This window comes from Pungitius pungitius, chromosome 15, assembly GCF_949316345.1.
Source record: "Pungitius pungitius chromosome 15, fPunPun2.1, whole genome shotgun sequence".
NCBI lineage: Eukaryota > Metazoa > Chordata > Actinopteri > Perciformes > Gasterosteidae > Pungitius > Pungitius pungitius.
Genome location: NC_084914.1, coordinates 9,683,271 through 9,704,407, shown reverse-complemented (window position 1 = coordinate 9,704,407; position 21,137 = coordinate 9,683,271). Strand labels below are relative to the sequence as shown.

The window sequence follows — 21,137 nt, the reverse complement described above, 5'->3', positions numbered from 1 at the left end:
ATCCATCGTTGAAAACAAACAAACACACACACACACACACACTCACGAAGCTGAGCAGTCGTGTTACTCAGCCTCAAAGGAATGACCCAGTGACATCATCAAGCAAGACAGCCGTGGTGACATCTATGTGTAGGGAGAGGTGAGAGCAGCTATGGGAAGTCAGGACTCTTCTCGGTCAGTGACAGCTATCCAGTGCTAGTGGAGACAGAACAGTGAGTCATGGCATGAATACAACATGACTACCAGAAGCTTCAATGCAATGAATCACTAAACTGAAACTTAACTCTGGGATGTTGTTAAAGGAAAATTCCAAAAAGGGTTCCCCATACATCTTTTAAATGTCACGTTTGGCGTTTGTAAAGCGCCCCCCCCCCCCCCCCGGTGATGTCACTCAGCGCTCCTTTAGGCTGAGGCCAGTCCAAGTGTGCATTAAAGAATGTCATCAAAGCGTAATCACTGTTAAATTAGCTAATTTTTTTTATTTACAAGGCAGACCACACATACGAGTACAGTTACAGGCTGCTCTGGGGAGAGCCGGCCGCACTGCAGTTCTTGACAAACTATCACATCAGAAGCTCCTGAGATCAAAGGAAAATGAAGAACACTCTTACAATGTACACCCACATATATATTTCTTTAAAATGACACGGACTGAGATGACAATTAAAAAGTTGCTCCGATGCAAAAATTCAACGCAATACTGTAATTCTAAATTGAATGACTGTTTGCAAAACAACTAGGGCTTTAATCAAAGTAATACTCTGTTTAGTAGCTGAAGTTTCCGACTAGTTAAGGGATACTGATATTTACTGAGAGGACATAAAACCCCCAAATGTTTCATATTGGATATAATTATTTAGTTCATGAAGTGAATAAGTACTTGTTCTGTATATTTGGCAGGGAAAAGGGGAAGAGTCTAGTTACCTCCATTTGAAGGGGGTTTTCATTGTTTTCTGTCTATGGACCATCAGGAGAGTGGGGCTTGCTTTACAGGCAGGTACAGTAATACATTGTAAACTAGGGCTCATTTGGGGTAGCACAACATTACACGACTCTCCGATAGAAGTACACTGTATAGAACACAAAGCCTATGGAGTTCAGTCATGCAGGATATTGATTCAAGTTCTATACATTACAGTTCTATCTAAAAAAAAAAAAAAAAAAAAACAGTAACAACTACTACGGATAAAACCCTCAGAGACACAGCGACAAGACAGCAGCTGAACAGTTTTTCATCTGTCCAGGAAAAAAGAGGCTTTTAATGGCACAGTATCGAGTCCGTCATCCAAAACAGCCCACGGTGATGCTAAAGTCAGTGATTTTGCTACTGAACGGCCAGGCGTGTTACTTCATCCAGATAATGTGCGCGTGCGTTCTTTTATGCTGACGTCACAGAGAAGGCGAGGGCGGTGGAAGATTCGCTGCTCAAGTCCGCCGAGGCTCCATCCTGTAAGAGAGCTGCGTCAGTGCCCTCTGGTTGTCGATCACACAGAGCTTCCTCACGTAGCCCCGTACGTCTGCTTGATTTTTGTTTGGTTGGCATATCTCAGGATCTAATGCAGTAGGAGAGGTAAAAAAACATTTTTTTTAAAAACAATGTCATTGGATAGATTTGTGTAAAGCCAGAATGAAAATGTGGTAAAAGAAGTAAGTGTAGAAAGAAGTAATGAGCAGACTTACTGAACGGTTGACTCCTGCAGTGCCTCACTTGTCGAATTGTGTTAGCTATAATGCGCTGGAGAGATTAGGATAAGAGGCTCTTTAGATATTGCATCCGACTTGAGTGAAGAACAGTAACACGTCTACAAAATGAATCCTTTAAGGTGTACAGATACTCACCATTTTCTCAAAATTCACCATATTGTCAATGAAGGTCTTGTTGCCCTCGTGTGTAAATGTCATGTCTGTAAAGATGAAAGTGTCATTTATTGGCAGCCTACCTTTTGGCTCACTTTTGATCACAATGAAAGTCCAAGGACTACTATCCCACATAAATGATTAAAAAACACAAAGAAAGAACAGATAACAAATAATACATAATGCATTCTGCTCACCCTTACTCATCACCGCATGCCATAATGAATCCATATTTAATGCATATTGTTTCTTCAACAAATGCGTTGTAGCTTTTACTAGTGCAGGTTTGTCTCCAACATTACTTTTAAATTTCAAAAACCTATTTATTGTTGGTTGCTGCATTGGAGAGAACATTAGTGAACAGAGGCTAAAAACATTTGTCCCTACCTGACCTGACGTTTGACATTTGTCATTGAAATTACGCTGAATAAATGCTATTTAATCAGGTGAGTTTTTGAGTACTATACATTAAATATTACATATTAAAAAAAAAATCTAAATGTCAAAATGCAGTTTTTATTTTATCCAACCGATTTTGTTGTGCGCCCACCAGAGTGAGAATATCTCCTCTACACTGAGTCGTACCTTTGAGGAGGAGGGGCATGAAGGGGATGATTGGTGCTTCCAGTTTGGTGACAGTGAGTCGGTAGGAGCGGTGGTTTCTTGATGGGTCCTGTCACAAAACGTACACATAGTGTCCATTTTTAAATCATTTGGAGCTCAGGTTAACGAAATTGCAAAAATACAGGTCGTTTGGGTTTTGGTTTTAAATGAATCCGTAAAGATTTCTGTTGAACTTACCATCATACTCTCAAACTCGGCGTAGAACTTCTTAAACTTGGTGGGAAGTTTCTGTCAGGAAAAGACACATTTCTCAGTGACATGAATGTAATGCTCTTAGCAGTAGTGTAATGCAGTTCCCAGACATAGATTAGACAAAGTTTACCTCCCACGTCTGGCTCAATCTGCTGACAGCAGGGTTGCTCATCCCCATAATGATGGCAAAGAATGAATTTAGGTTCTTAAACTCCCGACAGCTATGGACAAATACACACAGGCGAGTGAATCTGGTCATCTTAGCGCCAGCATACGTATGGAGTGTGCAACGGTCACCAGTCGGTACCACTCACTGTGCTGCTATCTTGATGAACTTCTTCAGGAGCTGCACTCTCTTGCTGAGCTGTGAGCAGAGGCACACCTCAGTGACCACCCACAGCTGAACCTGGTTGAACCTCCGCAAAAACAGGTCCAGATTAGCCGTAGTCCTTCTGAAGCTCGCCCGGCCAAACGTGTGGTAGAGCAGCTCGTGCTGCAGGAGGGGAGAGAGTTAATCATGTGACAGCATTACTACTGTGAGTTTTGTTATCATAAACATAGATGCAGTATCAGAATGGAAAAGGTCCTGCAAAAAGAAAGAGATTGCTGTGAAAGGTTACCCTTGTATGCTCAGACTAGAATGAAACTAGTTGAAAAAAAAGCATGCGTCGGATTGTTTATAAGTGTGTGTGTGTGTGTGTGTGTGTGTGTGTGTGCGTGTGTGTGTGTGTGTGTGTGTGTGTGCGTGTGTGTGCGTGTGTGTATCCATATGTGATGATACCTCATGAACGCAGCTGAAGAGCTCCCAGTCATACAAGGTCATTTGGTAAGCCAGGTCTTTGGAGCTCATCAGCTCAAACGTTGACATGGAGCCTGCAGTGGGGCCTTCCTGCTCTGGGAGAGGGGTCTGAGACACATGGACACAAATACAGACATTTGGGAAAATGGATTATCACATCAAATAGTCTTTATATATAAATTAATCTGTGTAATATAATCAAGGACTTTCAAATCATGTTATGTGACAAAGACCTATTGTAATAGTGCCTATAACATCCATTGAGCATGGCTAGCTGTGCCTTATTGTATGTTTTTTACTGTATGAACTCACACATCCGCCTGATAATGTAACCACAACAAAGAATGAATGCAAGTGATTCATGTTAAGCCATTTCATGAAAATGACAGTGAAAGTAAAGAATCTCTTACCAGACTGCCGAGCTGGTCTCGAGGACAGGCGAACAATCGCCCATTGATGCTCAGAGCAGAAAACACAGAAACATCATTCGGCTTCAGGATTTGTTTTTCTGTAAGAGAAATAGAGGTAGTTGAGTTTATTGATATATTCCTCTAAGAGCATTAGGTAAACCCATTCTCAGTGAGCAAACTTAAAATATGTACCTTGTACACACAGTCACAGACGTGGTATACACAGTTAGCATTATTCATCGTGTCTTCTTTGAGAAGAGGCAACTGAAACAACTTTTAATCGGTTTTGAACATCACTCGGTGTTCTTACCACATGCGGAGCTGAGGTGGAGCAACACCAGCTCATCAGTGGTGCCGAGTTTGTCGGCCACAGCACTGATCACCTCTCTTCCAGTCGCTGCCACGGCAACCCGGATAGTGGTGTATGTGTGATCACCACAGTACACCTTTAACAGGACTAGATGTGCAAAAAAGAATGCAACACAATGGTCTGGGACTGCTTCAAGTATTACAAATATATATATATATATACACACACTGACTTACTGTCATCGTGATTCCTAATGGGCTGCTTCTTCTGCAGCCTTTCCTCCCCGTTGCTGAACTGCCGTATGAGAGTTTTCTGTAGGATTACACAAAAAGAGTGTACAGTCGACATCACCATGACAACAGGTAAAATGTACTATTGAATAAAATGACAGACAGAGGTCTGAAAATACCTTTTTTATAGATTTGGCTTCTTCCGAACTAAATAATATAAACGTGTGGAGAAAGACACAAAAAAAAGCTACAATGAATGTCACTGGAACAGAAATCATCCCAGTTAAAGTTAGGAAACTGCAGCTGGGAAACATACTGAAATTTGACGATCTTCTCAAGGTCTGGAACAAAGTCTTTCAAAGCCCTCAAAATCCGAGAATCATTTGATAAACTCCCATACAACTCCTACGGGGGACAGAGAGGAACAAGCCTACTCAGACCAGGCGTACGCTTGATGCAAGTCACGCAATTTACATCTGAAGGCGTGCTTCACTCACCTCGAGGAAGGAGATTGTGGCAGGCTCTTCCTGTAGCAGGTACGTCTGTGTGTTGGCCCAGCGGAGGGCCAGAATGAGGGCCCTCCTCTTACTGTTCAGTGCATATTCCAACCTCTCCTGTTCCGAGCCAGGTGGAGATGTGGTGTGGTAGGTGCACAGGGGGTTAAAGGTAATAACAAAAGAGGATTTCTTATTTGTCGATCTAATACTGAAAACCTGTCCATCCAATTTGATTAAGCAGCGCATGATAAGATCTACTGAAACATACAGTAAATGACCCACTCAAGGCCGCAGTTGACCCGCATTCCTCTTATCGGTCACAAAGGTTTGCTGTTTGTTATGTCCAATCGTAGCCTCAGCTGTGGTAAAGTACAAGTACCCCGACGCCTACACCACAACAACTAGACAATTAGAAAGGGCCCGCTGCAACTGTAACTACAACTTGTTACTATAGTGTGAATCGAGGTGTTCAGTCTGTGAGCAGTTCATTGGTGCCTGATGGTCCATAAGCAGAACCGGTGAATTGCACAATCTAAGTTGCTGTCAGTAACATTATAATATTGTAGTATGCAGTGAACAACAATAGACACGTCCGTCCATGGCTGTGGTCCATGGAGTGGTCAACAGTTCTACTTTGAGTGTTCCTACCAGATAAATATCATCGACAGTTTGAATGAAGGAGGAAATATAAAATAAATGGCAGAAAGGATATTGTGCCAGGAGGAGAGGACACAGCTGGCTGTTGGGCATGAAGACACCATGCATGAGGACAAAGTCATCCACTGCTGGGTCTAACATGTGAGAAGAGAAGCATACAGTAGGAGGGAGGAGAATTAGTAAGGGAAGGAGTGAAAATCATTCATTAGGTTTTCTAATCTGTGCCTCGTTTAGTTCCGCTTTCATTGCAATGCATTTCATAGCTTATCTGGACCATCTCTGTTAACTATCTATTTATTCATTATGCCTAATAGCCATATTTATTTTAAAGTTGGGCTACCTGGTTCACTGTGATGAATGTCCATCCTCATGGCCTCCAGGAAGTGCTCAAGAATCTTCTCTGGTGTTCCTGATATCACAGTGTACCTGCAAAAGGTGAGGTGAGCGAGGGAGAGATTCACTCTTTTGTACACTTACTCGCTTAATATGTATGCAGGGACAACTCCCACTAACACACATACTTGATGCTTCCCAAGGTGGAGGCGCGAGGACTCTTTTCTAACACCAGCACAGCTTGTTCATGCTCTTTCAACCGCACTGTGTTGGCTTCCACATCCTGAAAAAAGCAACATAATGATGTGCACAATCAGTAATATGTCATAACACGTAACATGTCAAATGCAAAAACGCAAGCATTCAAAATGTAATACAGCTAATCTACCAGGGGAGGGAGGCAAACATAACAGTCTGGCAGCATCTGGGATGCTTCCTACAGACCAAATGATGGAGATTGTTTCCGATTGAATGCATCTTACTGTCAACTTTAACAATTTGGGCTTAGCACGGACTGTGTGAACACATCGGGGGAAGGGTTTGGTACAAATGTAGTAATTTGGTGTTTCTGTCACTGCACTCGTATCCCATCGGAGCCTAAACACCCATCTCATCTGCCCACCCTGAGAATCCTGTTGAAGTCTTCCTTGTCAACACGAAGGAAGTGACAGTTGTCCTCTCTCAGGACGATGGAGGCGGCACGAGGTGAATCTGTAACCAGGGCCAGCTTCCCAAAGTCATCGCCCTCGTGGAGCGTACACACAACACCCTGAGACAAACATGGCACGCATGAATGCACGCACAGACCAACATCCCAACAAGCTCAGACACAAACACGGTTAATTAGTCATCGCAGCGCCTGAGGAAAAGTCAGGAGCACACAACACTGAGATGAATCATTTGTACTTTGAATGCGTGCACACGCAGTGCATGTGACTGCGCAGTGGTTAAAAATCGCTGTGGTGTGAACGTGTGTATGCGTACGATCCCTTAAGCTATTTAATCATAGTGATGAGTGATCGTGAGCTGTTCACAGTTTGCCAAACTCCACTGTTGGTGTTTCCCAGACACACAGAGGGCAGATGCTGCTGGCCTGGCAGTATCTGCCCTCTGTGTCTGGGAAACACCAACAGTGCACGTACACAGCAAAATCCTTAGAGTTCATTTTCTGGTGTTGGGCAAAAGTGTTGAAGTGCAGAGTTGAAATTACACTTGAAAAAAAGATTAAACTCTTACAGAGTCAATTGTACGAAAGAGCTGGAGTCATTATCCAGTGTCAAGATCACATTTACACTTAGTAGAGTTACATTTTGGATTTGATAGGATTGAAATGTAACTGTACAGTGTCACACTTCTTGGTACCAGGCTTAACTCCATGTAATATGGCTCAAGGATTGGAGAGGGTGTGCCAGGAACCACAGGGTTGTTGGTTTGAACCCTGGCTTACCCATGTCCCATGTCAAAGTGTCCCTGAGCAATACACCTAACCCTGACTTGCTCCCTGGGCTAAAATGTAAACTCCATGTGTTAAAAATGCAACATAAGTTGCTTTTGCCAAAAGCATCAGCTAAATGACGTTATATTCAACACTGAGCAGATTTATTTTGATACCTATTTACACACACACGCACCTTGCCGTAGATGACCACATTGACAGAGCCTTTCTGGATGATGTACCATGACGTGCCTTCCTCTCCTTGGTTGAACACTGGAAGATAAAGAGGACTAACAAATATCTCCCCGACATACGTGGTTAAAGGGTATGTGGATAAAGGTGGACAAAGCAAAGACTCACACACGGTTCCAGCTTTTGCATGCGACTCGAAGATCACAACGCTCGCCAGTTCCCTCTTCACCTACAAACCAGAGAACACTTCTCAAGTCACACTGGACTTTACTGCACTGTAGAAATATGTGAGACAACAGTCAAATGCACAGACATCGTGTCTTACAATACGTCCAGACAGTACAGAGTTTTGCTGACATTTATGACATTAAGCACTATGCTCAATAAGAAAAGAAGGAGGAAAAGGTTAAAGGGAAAAGCCCATTGTTTGTGAATCCCATTCTTCTCCTGGAATGTGCTTCATGTGACTTTTCATTATCATAATAATGTGATTGCATCTAGTACAAGAGAAATTCTAACGCTAGGGACAACCACTCCCCATCAAATAAAGTTCTGATTAATCAACAGTCTTCTTGACTCACAGTGTTGGAGAGGTGAGCTAAGGCTTTGATGTGAAGTAGCTCGTCGTAGATGATCTCTAGGTCGTCCCCTGTCCTCTGACCAGGCCTGCAGACACACACAGAATGAATCAACTCACCATGACATTTCCAAGCTTGCTTGACTTCTTAATTCACCACAGCTAAGTTAACAATAACACATCCTGACGCTAAGATAACATTGCTGTTTGAAATGTAGCCGTCGTTTGTTCTTATTATTCCACATTATAGAGATGAACATTACAGTGGTCAGTTTTGGTTTGGTTTTATGTTTGGTTTGGTGAGCTTATTCCGAAACATAATTAAAATATGAAAAAATAGCACAGTTAAGACGCAAATTACGTATGAAAAGTGTAAAGGGAAATTGGTGCAGACATCTGCAGAAAGTAATGTTCGTGCCATATAATTAATTATTACTGACGATTTCCTGAGGATCATCCGCAGCAGAGCGTCAGGGCCAGTCTGAGCGAGGAGGAGGATGGTCTCTGGCAGCTCTTCCTCACTCTCCCTCTTCTCCTCCTCACTAGGCAACGGTGTGTCCTCCTCCTCATCATCAAGAAAACGATAGAACAAGTACTTGTCCTGGAAACCCAGCTCCTGGTCCACTGGAGAACATATTTATACATATCCACTATATATTATCTCCATTGCACTTTCTTCTTCTTTTTTTTAATTGCTTTCTTTGCATTTCAGTCAGATGCTAAACCGCATTTTGTTGTCTAGATACTTTACAATAACATCGTATTAGAATCGAAATACTGTATTTGAGCACATACCGTGCATGCTCAGTGATCACAGTTGTTTTCATAAAACGCAAGAGAGAAAGTTTTAGCTACCGTGGTTGAGCACCCCTTCTTCTAATAGTGCCTGCCACATGCCAACAGCGTGGGACCGTGTGAGAACACAGGCACTCTGCAGCACCAACCAATCCACCAGCTCCGTGCCTACACAGCATTGTCTGCAACACAAACACACACCAATCGTTTTGTCCTAAAGCTGTCCAATGCATAGTTCTGTGTAAACACACATTTGGAATTGTAGACAAACATGCTCTCACCTGTACGTCTTGAGGTGGTACTTCCTGTCTCGAATCATGTGTGGGGCTCTGGACAGGATGGCGTTACGGAGGACCTTCCCTGCTCTTTGCAGCTTCTCTGAAGGGATCTACAGAACACACAAGGACATTAGGAGAGTGTTGTCAACGGTTTGTTCCCTGTATCCAAGCCAAATATATGCCGACATCAGGCTGTAATGCACAATAAAATGGATCTTTTAAATAAAAACACACTCTTTCAGGGATGTGTGCATTGCAGGTTGATGCTTAGAGCATCCACCAAAACAGCAGTAATATAACGCTTGTACCAGAAACCAATGATCAAAAAACACAGGGCGTACATGCAAACACATCCTCGACAGATCACACCTGCACCTGAGAAAGAAAGGCAGATGTGTATACACACACAGCTGCTGTTGAAAACAACAAAGGAAGGCCTGCTAATTGGGCAGATGGGATCTTTTGTCGATGCGAATGCATTAGCCTGCATTAGCATAACTACAGAGGATCACAGCTGTGAGTCATCACTTGTCTCTTCTTCTTTTTTTCCCAAAAACGCACACCTCCTAAATCCATTCTGTCATTCTGATTAAATCACGGAAAAGGGAATATGCAGCAGTGCACAATTTTATGAAACTACGGTTACGCTGTTCACAACTAAAGAATTTTATCACACATTAAAAATCACTCATCTACCGGTCGAGACTACAATCTAGTAAAGTCTTAATGCTCCGTAATATGTCCGACACAAGTGGTGGGGCATATAGAGGCCGAGGCTTCCTGGCCCACTCTAAATTGGTTTAGAGTTTGGTCCAGTTAGGCTTTGTGTGCCTTGAGGAAGGGCAAAGCTTTAAGGAATCCTTATTTAAAGGATCAAGTTGATCATGCTGAGGTTTCATTTTTAATTTACTTTCTACACAAATCGAAGACAAAGCCGATGGTTCCAAGCAGCGTGCTGGGGAGATTTATTTACCTTGTTGTGAGATTTGTTTGCAGAGTCTGAGTTCATGTTGTCTTTGTCAGAGAGTCCTGATGAGTAAAAAATAAAAATGTGTTAAACTGTAAACTAAATTCAATATTTTTATTGGATGCAAATACTTTCCATTCATGAACATAAAAATACAACCTATTCATTGTATAAATCAGACGCTATAACATTGTCTTTGTGTGTGTGTGTGTGTGTCTACTCACTGTCATTGTTGGATCCACTCTCCATAGCTCCATAAGGAGGAGCCAACAGTCCAGCCAAGCTCTGACGATACTTCTACAAGATAAAACACACATGCGCAAGAAAAGATGTAAACATTTACACCTTAATTATTATGATGCATCGCTATTGCGATATCATCATCTAATAAACATCACAAAACACATCGTCTCTCCGCCGCTCTCCAACGCACAAACAGCATTACTTTCCAGAGACACAATGCAAGTGCTCCTCAAAACAAAGGCCTTTGTGCAACCAAGATCATTTACATTCAGGACAACTAACATTATGTTACACGCTCACAGCAGCATTCACCCCGGGGTTAATGAGAGCATGCTGCATGTGTACAGATGCTGTTCTTACAGCGGTTAAGACCAATAAAATATATTTGCATTTCTTTAGAGGAGACAGATACACACAGCAAGCCATGTTGTGCCTGAATGCGGCTTTGCTTTTCTGCAAGGTCATTTTTCTGGAAGAAGCCAAACACACACACACTTTCAAAGAGAGACAAATAGCTCATCTGTTTGACCTGAAGACACAAACACATACACACAGCCAGGAAAAACATGACTAAATAACTTCATTTGACAAAAGACTACTTGAATAAAAATATACAGAAACACTACAGTGGAGCCGACATACACACCACACTCACCTCAGGTAAATCACTCGCCTAGTGCCGAAAGGATTGATACCCAGAGAGCTGCCCTCTGCTACTTTACAACTCACACTCAAGCCACCGGACAGCATTCTGCACAAAACAAGGTGCTCTCTCTCTCTCTCTCTCTCTCTCTCTCACACACACACACACACACAAATAGTCGTCCTCCAGTGTCTCTTGCTCTCCTGATCCAGCCAAGAACCAGACCACTTTTCTCTCACAGGTTACCACGGTGACCTCAGTCTCTGTGTGGCCGAGCTACTATGGTGGAGGAGAAGAAAGGAGACGGAAGAGGGGAAGAAAGGAGTAGTGAGGATGAGGGAGGAGAGGAAGGAAGCTAGCAAAAGACTCAACGTGGCCAAGGGGAGAGAGGAAGTGGGCGGGAGATATGTTGAGCAGGTGGAAGGCCAAATAAGGAGAGAAAGGCCAGTTTGGCATATTCTGTGTGTCTACATGTTTACATACATGTGTCGGAGAGAACAAACTGTTTAACATGTTCATTCATCCTCCTTTCACTTGGTATTAGAATTATGGAGCACCGCTTTTTTTGCTTTCATCTTTTCATCAAACACATGACAGCATTCATGCTTTGGCTTTGTAGTCCTGGTCCCACACAAGCACATGCACCCAAATTAGTCCATTCACACACATACAGACACACACAGACACATACACACAGACACATAGAGGGAAACATTAGAAACAAATCACCTTTTACTATAAGTTGAATAAGGACAACTTTTTGCAGATAGGACGACTGAGTGGCACTTAGTTGGCAAACAAGCACACTGCGAGCCCAATGATAAGATGACACACAGGCTTTAATAACCAATTATTGTCGCTTTTATATCTTCATTTATATCGTCAGAAATGCAGATATCACGTTTCAGCAAACCCATTTCCATTCATGCGGTAATAACAATACAAAAGGTTATTATTGTTTCATTAAAATCGCAAAGGATTAGTAAATTAACCTGTTTTGTACTGGCACAGGTAGCAGAAAACAGTATTTTCTTTTGAGAAGTACAAAGCAGGTTTTTACCTCAATCCCAGAGGTAAAGTACTACCTTTACAAAGACCTTTGAAACATTTTCCCCACCGCATAACGCATGAAGAGACTTTCATTTTCAGGAACAAAACATGCTGCATGATTGAATCAATATAGAACACACTTAGAATATGTCCGTAGTCGATCAGAGCTGTAATCAAAGCCTCATATACTTTACTCCACAAATTGTTGGGCTCCATGTTAGCAAGTCGAAACAAAAGCCCACATATATATAAATAATTCATTTATTTCCCGTTGCACTCCAATAACATTGGAGGCTCCAATTTGTTGCACACACAAAATAAATGGCTCAACACAATTGTGAATTATGAAATCAATAATGCCATTTTTAAAGAAAAAGATAAGACTTAATTTATTTAGTTAATATATTTGCATTGAACAGAAATTAGAAATGTGCCAGACCAAACAGGCTTTTATATTGTGGACATGAGCTATCCAAGTTAATCCACACAATAGTTAGTATGTTCCTTTTCTCCTCTTAGGTGTGATGAGTTTTATTAATGCAAGTTGAATCTGCAATATATCCATATTATCCCGTAATATCCATACCCTTACCGACCATAATGCCCCTTGTGGCTGCATTTGATTCATATATACTGCAAGTAGTAATATCTCTGTCATATAATTATGATTGCAGATCATTGTAACCTATTTGTTCTTACTATGTCAGTTGTACTTGTAGTAACAGGGACAGCACAGTTGCAAATAACGATGTAGTGACCCATCAAATGGTCTGCTTGGTATATCTGCTTGAATTTTTCTTAATGAGGATTAGTGCAATTGCCTCAGAATACTATCTAACCTCATCTTTACTGTTGTCACACCATGAGTAGAAGAGTACAGGTGGAAACACTAGTTTTATTCATGGAGGTGAAAGCAGTAATATTTAGATTATATATGCCTTTGAGTCAGACAATGAATAAGTAGCGGAGGGATCCCTGCTATTGATACTTTGGATTCCCTCTCTCTCTCTCTCTCTCTCTCTCTCTCTCTCTCTCTCTCTCTCTCTCTCTCTCTCTCTCTCTCTCTCTCTCTCTCTCTCTCTCTCTGCTTCGTGACGCACTTCACCTGGAGTGCGTATCTAACAGGTGGAACAGAAAGTCATCGTCATGGCGGACAGCCCTCTTGTGGTTAAACACACAATTACAGTGAAAGGTTGTGTGGAAATTACCCCATCAATAGAGGAAGGTTTTTCAAAGACGAACAGCTTGAGGGACATTATCAAGACAGCGTTCATGCTGAATCCTGAAGTTCCAGCTCATTCTCCCGGGCCACATGAAGTAGAGGCGCTCACAGTTTGTCTCTCACCTCCCAGAGGCTCTTGAATTCCCTCTGTTCGATACGGAGAAGCTCACTGGTCTCTCTGCTGACAATTGTTGCATGCCGTGGCGTGTTGTCCAGGATGGACTCCCCGAACGCCGTCCCAATCCCCAGACTGCAGATGGTGACTGCATCCTGCACACAAACGCATTTCATATTATATTCCGTGCAGCTATGAATGTTTGAGAATGAATATGTATTTCAATGTAAGGCCTAAATAAAATCAAATGAGTCCTTCCACACCAGATTTTTTATGACCAGTAAAACTACATTACAATCTCAATGACTTGTGAGTTCTTTGAAACATCAGAAAACGGTTAAAATGCACGTTGCAATTCTAACAAGCTTGTAAAAAACTCACACATTGCCTCAGTCCTGTGATTTAGACAAGTACCTTTTCAGCTGTCCAAAACTGACATTTCAAATATAGCAACAGAAACTAGGCCACCAATGGCTCTTAAGGGCTCTATACATGAAAAGGACATTTCACAATAGAGGGGCTTCTTATCTGCGCCTTTAACTGGCAACAAATCCTTTTCTCAAACGTACCTCTTCTCCTTGATATGCACCGTGCACTAAACATGCAGCAAAAAGCTTTGCTCTGGCATGTGAATATGAACATTCTGGATCAGGCCATATTCCAAAAAGGACCATTTACAGATGTAGGATTTGCCAATATTATTTGAGTTCTATGTATAAAGCACATTCAGTAAAAAGGGTCTCACTAGTATGGTAGTACAACACACATCACAACATTACACTGTTTACTGGTTGCACAAACCGAACAAGTGCACCACAAAATCATGCTACTCTGAGAATGGAATGTTGCATATAAAAAGGGAGATTCATGGGATATTTCTTGTCATTAGGATGGACAAAAAGGCAACCCAGCCCCCCCAACAAAGCCTTTACTAGAGCGGCTAAATGGTTAGATGAGCCATCATGTGTCAAGGATTGATTTTCATTAGCCATGTAAATAGCTTAGTAGGAATAATCTCTCTTGAGTCCGAGCTTACCTGGTGGTTGGCAGTTTCTGACACTTTGACATCCAGAGAGCCAGACAGGACAGCATACCAGCTGGTGCCTATGTCACCCTGTCGGAACACTGTGGATAGTGAAATACAAAAAAAACACTATAAAGTGCACTTCCCTCAGACTTGTAGATTGTTCGGGTTTTTAGATTAATTTCTAAGCAAACCGTTTCATTGCAAAATATGGAGTCTTTCCTGTCCTTGTGTTACTGGGAAACAAATATCCTCAAAGTCAGTATGCCCAATAATTCCCTTACTTAATTACAACCTAACCTATGCTTTAGATATTATGGGGAGATTTATTTTGTAACAATAACAAAAAAAACACAAGATCTTTTCAAAATTGTAATATATCTATGCAGTATTAGGAACAAACACGTGCCCACTGTAAGTTTAACAAATACAAAAACAAATGTTTAGAGCTGAACTAACTTATTAGTTTTACTTTTGTGGTTGACTTTTTGTGGATACAGCTTTTCAAATTTGGGGAGTCATGTTCTCTATATGAAGCAGAACATGTATAATTAAAAATGTAATTGACTGATTAATCAATAATGCAATAAGTCACATCTATGTGCTACGAATGCGTTAAAAAAAGGCTTGCACTATGTGTGTGTGGAGAAGTCCCTAATCCTGAACTAAAACAACAACTTTGTATTCCAATACCATTTCCAAATAGCAAAGGCACAACTGTCTCATCATAACATGGCCTGAATATAGTGTATGACAATGCTTCACTATGGAGAGCTATTCTATCGCCGTACTAAAAACCAAACCTACATTATTTAATTTCATAATCCAACTAGTTGTGCATGTTTGTGTGTGTGTGTGTGTGTGTGTGTCTGTACAAATGTACATACAGGTGATGCCTTTCTCCAGGCATTCATAGAAGGCACAAGCACAGATCTGCAGTAAGAGCGGAGGTGGGAACCTGTGGAAGGCTTTGACCTCTCTCAATCTGGTCAGGATAATGTCCACATCCTCTCCAGAGCGCTCAGAGGGCCTGTGGAGGGAAAAAAAACAATCATCAGATCCAACGTCGGGTGCTGAAGGACCTCCATCGGGGGGTTGACTGCAAAACTATTTCAACAAAATAATTTACTGCATGATGTATCTTTCACTGTGATGGATAATCTATTTCAAGCGAGTCTGATGCCCCAATGGAGGGTAAGAAATCAATCAGAAATACTCATGCTCAACAGCAACACTCAATATTTGCAATCAGCCGTTTATGGACCCAAACGTGAAAAAATATGGTTGGAATTGTTCGCTAGAGATAAAAGGAAGCTCAGTGGTTTAAGTGTTACCCATATGTGTGCGTGTGTGTGTGTTTATGTGTATGTGTGTAAGCGCTCTGCTTCATTGTTAGCTCTTGCGTCTTAGCGAGGTGCAGGTGTTACTTCTCTCGGCTCAGACCCCCCACGGGGCGTTGATGTAATATCTCATTTCCACTGCTGCTACTCCTTATAGGCTTAAACATGACCACACATACACACATTGAAGAGTGTCATTACTGGACGTAAAGAAGCTTAAACATTCTACTACAGGGGCAGTACGCCATTGAGTAACACACAGTTAGCCCCATATTCTCATCCTTGCACGAGTGTCTCTAATCTCCATCCATCTTTCTACCCGTCTCTTCCAAGACTTGCCCTCTTCTTCTTCAAGCTACCCATCATCTCCTCTGCATTACTGGCACAGCCACCCTGTCCTAATGGACATGTGTAACCTCAACTCACCATCCACCCATTGTTAGAGCTTTTTACGCAAGCTCACAGGCAGTGATGACTCCCGTCTTATCCACGCATACATACAGAGATGAGCAGACGTGTTTGTGTCCCTGAGCTGCAGTGCATTGTCCTCCGTAGCCACGATGGAACTCCCAGATAAACACAGACTTAGCCTCGAGGACCGCACTGCACCACACATCTTCCGGTCCCACAACATCTGCCAACAGCTCGTGGTTATTACAGATGTGACTCTTTACTTTTCTCTCTGTCTTGTTATCTCTTTTTTTTTCTCTCTGGATCTCTGACTCATCCTCCAATCATCCTCCTACTCCCTTCGCAGAGCGTCATATCCCGGTGTAGGCCGGGGTTAATGGTGTAGACAGGGGGGACTCCCACTTGCTGCAATCGGGGGAGACAGGGAGGTTAACTCGACGGGGTTGAATGGACGACCTTCACCCATCCGCCCACAGTGAAACGGTTAAGATCCGTCCGTCCCCCCCTGGTTGAATCCTTGTCCTCCTTGTCGGGGTCCTGCGCCCGCTCGCAACCTGCCTGTCCAGAGGAATCTGCCTCCCCGCGCGGTGGTGACGGATGTGACCTGAGAGCCGTTCACCTTCTCCTGCTTTGCCTTTCACCGGCGTGTCTCTCTTATTTGACTTCTCCCTCCCTCAGTCCCCTCCCGTTTACGTCAGCAGAGATCTCAGCTTTCAACCGCAAATAATAAAAATCCAGCGGCACACCGAGGAGAAAATCGAGAGACACCAGTAGGTTTTGCAGATTGTCTCAGGAAACCCCGTCTAGGGGGGGAATCGTTGTTTGTAGACAAATAAATCACAGGTTGATTTGTTGTAGCCAGCCAAAACGTCAGACAGCCTCAACACAAAAGATTTGCCACGCTGGCAGATCAACACATTACTGTTGAGGAGATGCCCCTGAATTGGATGCATAAAGAAAACGCTGAATAGTAAAAGCACTCATTAATTCACTCATCCCACCGTGTCCTATTTGCAAATCAACCTACAGAATATTTATACCGATTTAACTCACACATTGCTTTCGTCTTGGACCGTGTGGGAACCGGTCACCATGTTCTGTGATTCCCTGCAGCAGAGGGACATTAAACCTCAACTGGCATCTGGACCGGTTCTATTTGTGTGTTGACTGGACCGTATATGACATGCCCGGGGCAAAAGAAATGTCATCTTGTCTCACATAAGCTGGCTATAAATCCCTTCAGACGGATATATATGAAAGACTGTCGTATCTTAACCTCTGTCTTCCTTCCCTCTCTACCCGCCTCTTACTCTTGACATCAACAGTCACTGTACTGATGATAGCTCTCAAACTACGCACACACACTGATGGATATTGATTGAATGAGGAGGTGCACATGGCCGAGGAGCACTGAGTGGTCTACAATATCTGAGACATACTGACCGGTCTAATCTTACAACATCGGCTGCCCTCACGGACATCCACTTAGTGCTGAATGCCTGCGCCATTTAGATTACAATATACTGTATACTGCTGTGTTTAGTGCTTGATTTATCATAAACACCAAATTGTACGACAATTTAAAACATTTGACTAACAATCCCTGCCCTCTCACTATGATTTTATGAAATATGTTACTGAATTCTCGAGATTCAACAACAAGTCATTTTTAACTAAAAGTGAACGATTAGACAACTAATCGAGGATTGGAAGTTAATATATTTGCATTAATTTGTATAGCAAAAATAATATGAATAGATTGTGGATATTTAAGTAGTTTGTGATAGCAAATAAAATATATTATATCTCAGACTGTTGTTCCTGGGGCTTTACAAATCTATGATGAGATTTGCTCATTTGTTTTATTTTTATTGTATAGACTAAACAATTGATCAGTAAACGGGGTAAGCAACAATCAGATTAATCCAATTTGAAAATAATCGGCAGTTCGATACTTCACTATCAGTGACAGAATGTAACGCTTTGATCTTATTACAGGTGAGGATGAGAAAACAAGATGGTAGCTTCCGGTTGCCAATAGTAACGTGGGGATGTGTCATAGTATGTGTGGGTGTGAGCTGTGGAGGTCATGTCTTATGTTTAATTGTCAGGTTTAGGTGTGAGGTGCATCATTTAAAGTCATTAGTGTATGGCCGACCTTCTATTCACTTCACTTATTTAAGCCCTTTATGCTTTTTGGGCACACGCGTTTTATGTTACTGGATAAAGGGGTTTGGAAACACTACAGCTTCTAGATTGAGAGGTGTTAATAATTACTCTGTGAAATGGCTGTTTGATTATTCTATGTTCAATGAGATCAGACAAATACATCCTCACACGCAGCAATGTGTCGGAAAATGGAAGAAGAAGATGCCACTAATCCTTATTTTTGAGAAAATCCCCAACACACACGGGGGGCGTCTTCAAAACGAATTTTAGGCAGAAAGACATGAACCATGTGCGTCTAGCCGGGCGGAGACATCCCGGTGATCCTCGAGGCCACCAACGCCTTTTTGACGGTGCACATCCAACAGAGAGGGCGTGCGTGGTTCGGGCGCTGCAGCCTTGGCCATCTCTGTCTGAGCGCTATTCGTCTCTCCTGCAAAAATGACACTAACCTCGGACCAGGTAAACGAACCAACAACAAAGGCAAAAAGGCCACGGCGCCGTTACTGCACACTCGCACTCGCGCGCATGCAGCGGTCGCCGGTTTGGGAACTGATCCACGTTGACGCGGATGAATGAAAGAGAAGAACACAAAAAAAAACCACACAGTCATCGCTGTGCGCGCGTGTGGGTGCACGGCGTGGAAAATGGTCTCGTGCGGTGTGGTATTCACCCACCTCTTATCCAGACAGCAGATCCACTCCGCCGACGGGGACGAGCCGAGGGACGTCTGCACCGCGACCATCTTCCCCGGTCTTGTGTCGACGAGAGCGGCGCGATGCTAGCGGAGGGAGAGCTCCCCGGTGCTCGGTGGTCGTTAAGTGAACGAGCCCCCCGCCGCCTCCTCCTCCTCCTCCTCCTCCTCCTCCTCCGCCAGGCTGCTGTTGCTGCCGCTGCCTTCGTCGCGTCACTCAGATCACTTGTGTCAGTGTGCATTTGTGGCATTTTGGAGGGCAACTGTGGAGCTTTAACAAATGGAAATCACAAACGCTGCAGTGCACTGGGAGAGATTTTTTTTTTTTTAAACTCCCCATTGGAGCAATTCAAATAAGGATGGAATATGTTGACATGTCCGTTAGACCGATTGGACATTATAAGAATAGGAAATGCAACTTGGATCGACTGTTGAGTAATATATTTGCTAAGCTATACCACGAAACGTAAATACATATTCATTAAATATTGGAATACTTGATGAGGAAGCTGTTCTTTCAAAGGTCATATGCAAAGGACACCACAAAAGCCCTATTGGCCTAGGTTACTCCAATGTGACTTTAGGGTGAACGTTCAGCAGTAAAAGATCAAAACATTCATTTTCTAACAAAAGGCTTGTTTCACAAAGTATGCTGACAGTGACTTGTTTTACATTTGATTGTCTCTTGCAATTTTAACGTGCAATTTGCTCATGCCATATGATTTGCATTTGATTTGACCAGTTAAAAATATTTAAATTCACAGGGAAGATAAATATCTTACAAAGAAAATTGCAGATTGCATGTTGCAAATTTGGGGGGGGAATAGGATGTGGATTCCCAAATCTTCTCCCAATTCTCAAAGACCAAAGAGTCTCAAGACAGCAAAAAATTGTCACTCTGTGAGATCACAGTGACTTTCCCGAGTGACACAACAGGTTGCCTTCCCGACACGTGTGATGTCATCGAAAAGGAGGAACACAGCACTGTCTTTGAGGAACAGGATGTAAACTATTGAACTTTGTGTGTGATGCTTAAAAAATAAGTAAAAACATTTATATATTTTTTCTCTCTTTTACAGTTACACCCATCACATCAAAAACACCATTCTTCTTCCGCCTACAACGTTTACAATGTTTGCTGCCGATGGGGGAGTGTATTGTTTAACTTTGCTATGTTGCAAAATTTGTTTTAAAAAAAGAATTCTGAGCAGCACCCTTCTTTTATACAGATCAGTGCACAAGGAAGACTTGGGCCCCTGAAGACACCAGTGCAATGCAGCGTGAGGAGATCTCTGTTGCTTCATCTCAACAGAATGCCACTCATCTTACAAGGACGGATAGCATGCAATATGAGCAAAAGGAAGGATATGAATAGGGAACTTGAATTCTGAAGCTCTAAACACAGCACACACAACTGTACGATAATCCTTTTTGTAAATGTATTCTTGACCAAACTATTATAATGACAACCGGGGTAGGATCCAACTATTGTTTTACGAAGACGACTACCATCATAAAGAAGTGTCATATGAACGTTGCTTCCATACGTTTATGTGGTAAAGTAAAGCTCTCTGCCGGATGTAACTGCTGTAGCCTTGAAGGATGCCTCGTGTGAAACGATGAATGAACAGTAACAAAAGCAGAGGATGAGAGCGACTGGAGCAGCTTGTCACCAGGATGACTGCAGCCCAAAGGCAGTGAGGGGGGAGGAGCAGGGAGGTTTTAGAGCACGAAGCATCGCCTGAAACCATGACTTACATCCCGTGCATGAAGTCCGTTGAAAAGTTAAGTAATACATTTGGGGATTTTCTCTGTGTTCAGTGTCTATGAAAAAGCATTGCAGCTCAGATAGAAAGAGGAGGACAAAGACGATGGCAGGAGAATTACTGCTGCATCTCAAACCCCTACAGCAAACCTTCTCCTTGTCCCCGCCTCTTGCAGGTGGACATTGTAAAAGGCGCTACTGTGCTGCTTCAGGTGAATTACAACGTGTAAAAGTGTGCCTGTTGCAACTGTGTGCGTGTGGCTGCACACACTAGCCTTAGTGCATCTGTTTGAAACAGCACTTCAGCACGC

At 42.6% G+C, this 21,137-nt stretch overlaps 1 protein-coding gene across 2 annotated transcripts; it reads right to left on the bottom strand.

The window, feature by feature from the left end:
- Positions 1–1,147: 1,147 nt before the first annotated feature.
- Positions 1,148–19,214, bottom strand: LOC119209246 (rap guanine nucleotide exchange factor 4-like). 2 transcript variants are annotated; one of them, XM_037458414.2, is made up of 30 exons: positions 19,045–19,214; positions 15,338–15,480; positions 14,463–14,551; positions 13,435–13,581; positions 10,378–10,450; positions 10,160–10,215; positions 9,190–9,296; positions 8,969–9,090; positions 8,554–8,737; positions 8,118–8,202; positions 7,705–7,765; positions 7,541–7,617; positions 6,532–6,678; positions 6,098–6,192; positions 5,917–6,002; positions 5,632–5,710; positions 4,920–5,070; positions 4,739–4,827; positions 4,602–4,629; positions 4,429–4,504; positions 4,193–4,339; positions 3,883–3,980; positions 3,455–3,580; positions 2,988–3,166; positions 2,804–2,894; positions 2,659–2,709; positions 2,443–2,530; positions 1,840–1,904; positions 1,681–1,735; positions 1,148–1,553 (listed from the first exon to the last, which is right to left on the bottom strand). In XM_037458414.2, the coding sequence occupies exons 1-30, from the start codon at positions 19,110–19,112 to the stop codon at positions 1,426–1,428; spliced, it is 2,991 nt and encodes a 996-aa protein (XP_037314311.1). In that variant the 5' UTR covers positions 19,113–19,214; the 3' UTR covers positions 1,148–1,425. The 2 variants fall into 2 exon arrangements, with proteins under 2 accessions (XP_037314311.1, XP_037314312.1); XM_037458415.2 differs by lacking the exons at positions 13,435–13,581; positions 14,463–14,551; positions 15,338–15,480; positions 19,045–19,214 and adding an exon at positions 11,052–11,159.
- Positions 19,215–21,137: the final 1,923 nt, after the last annotated feature.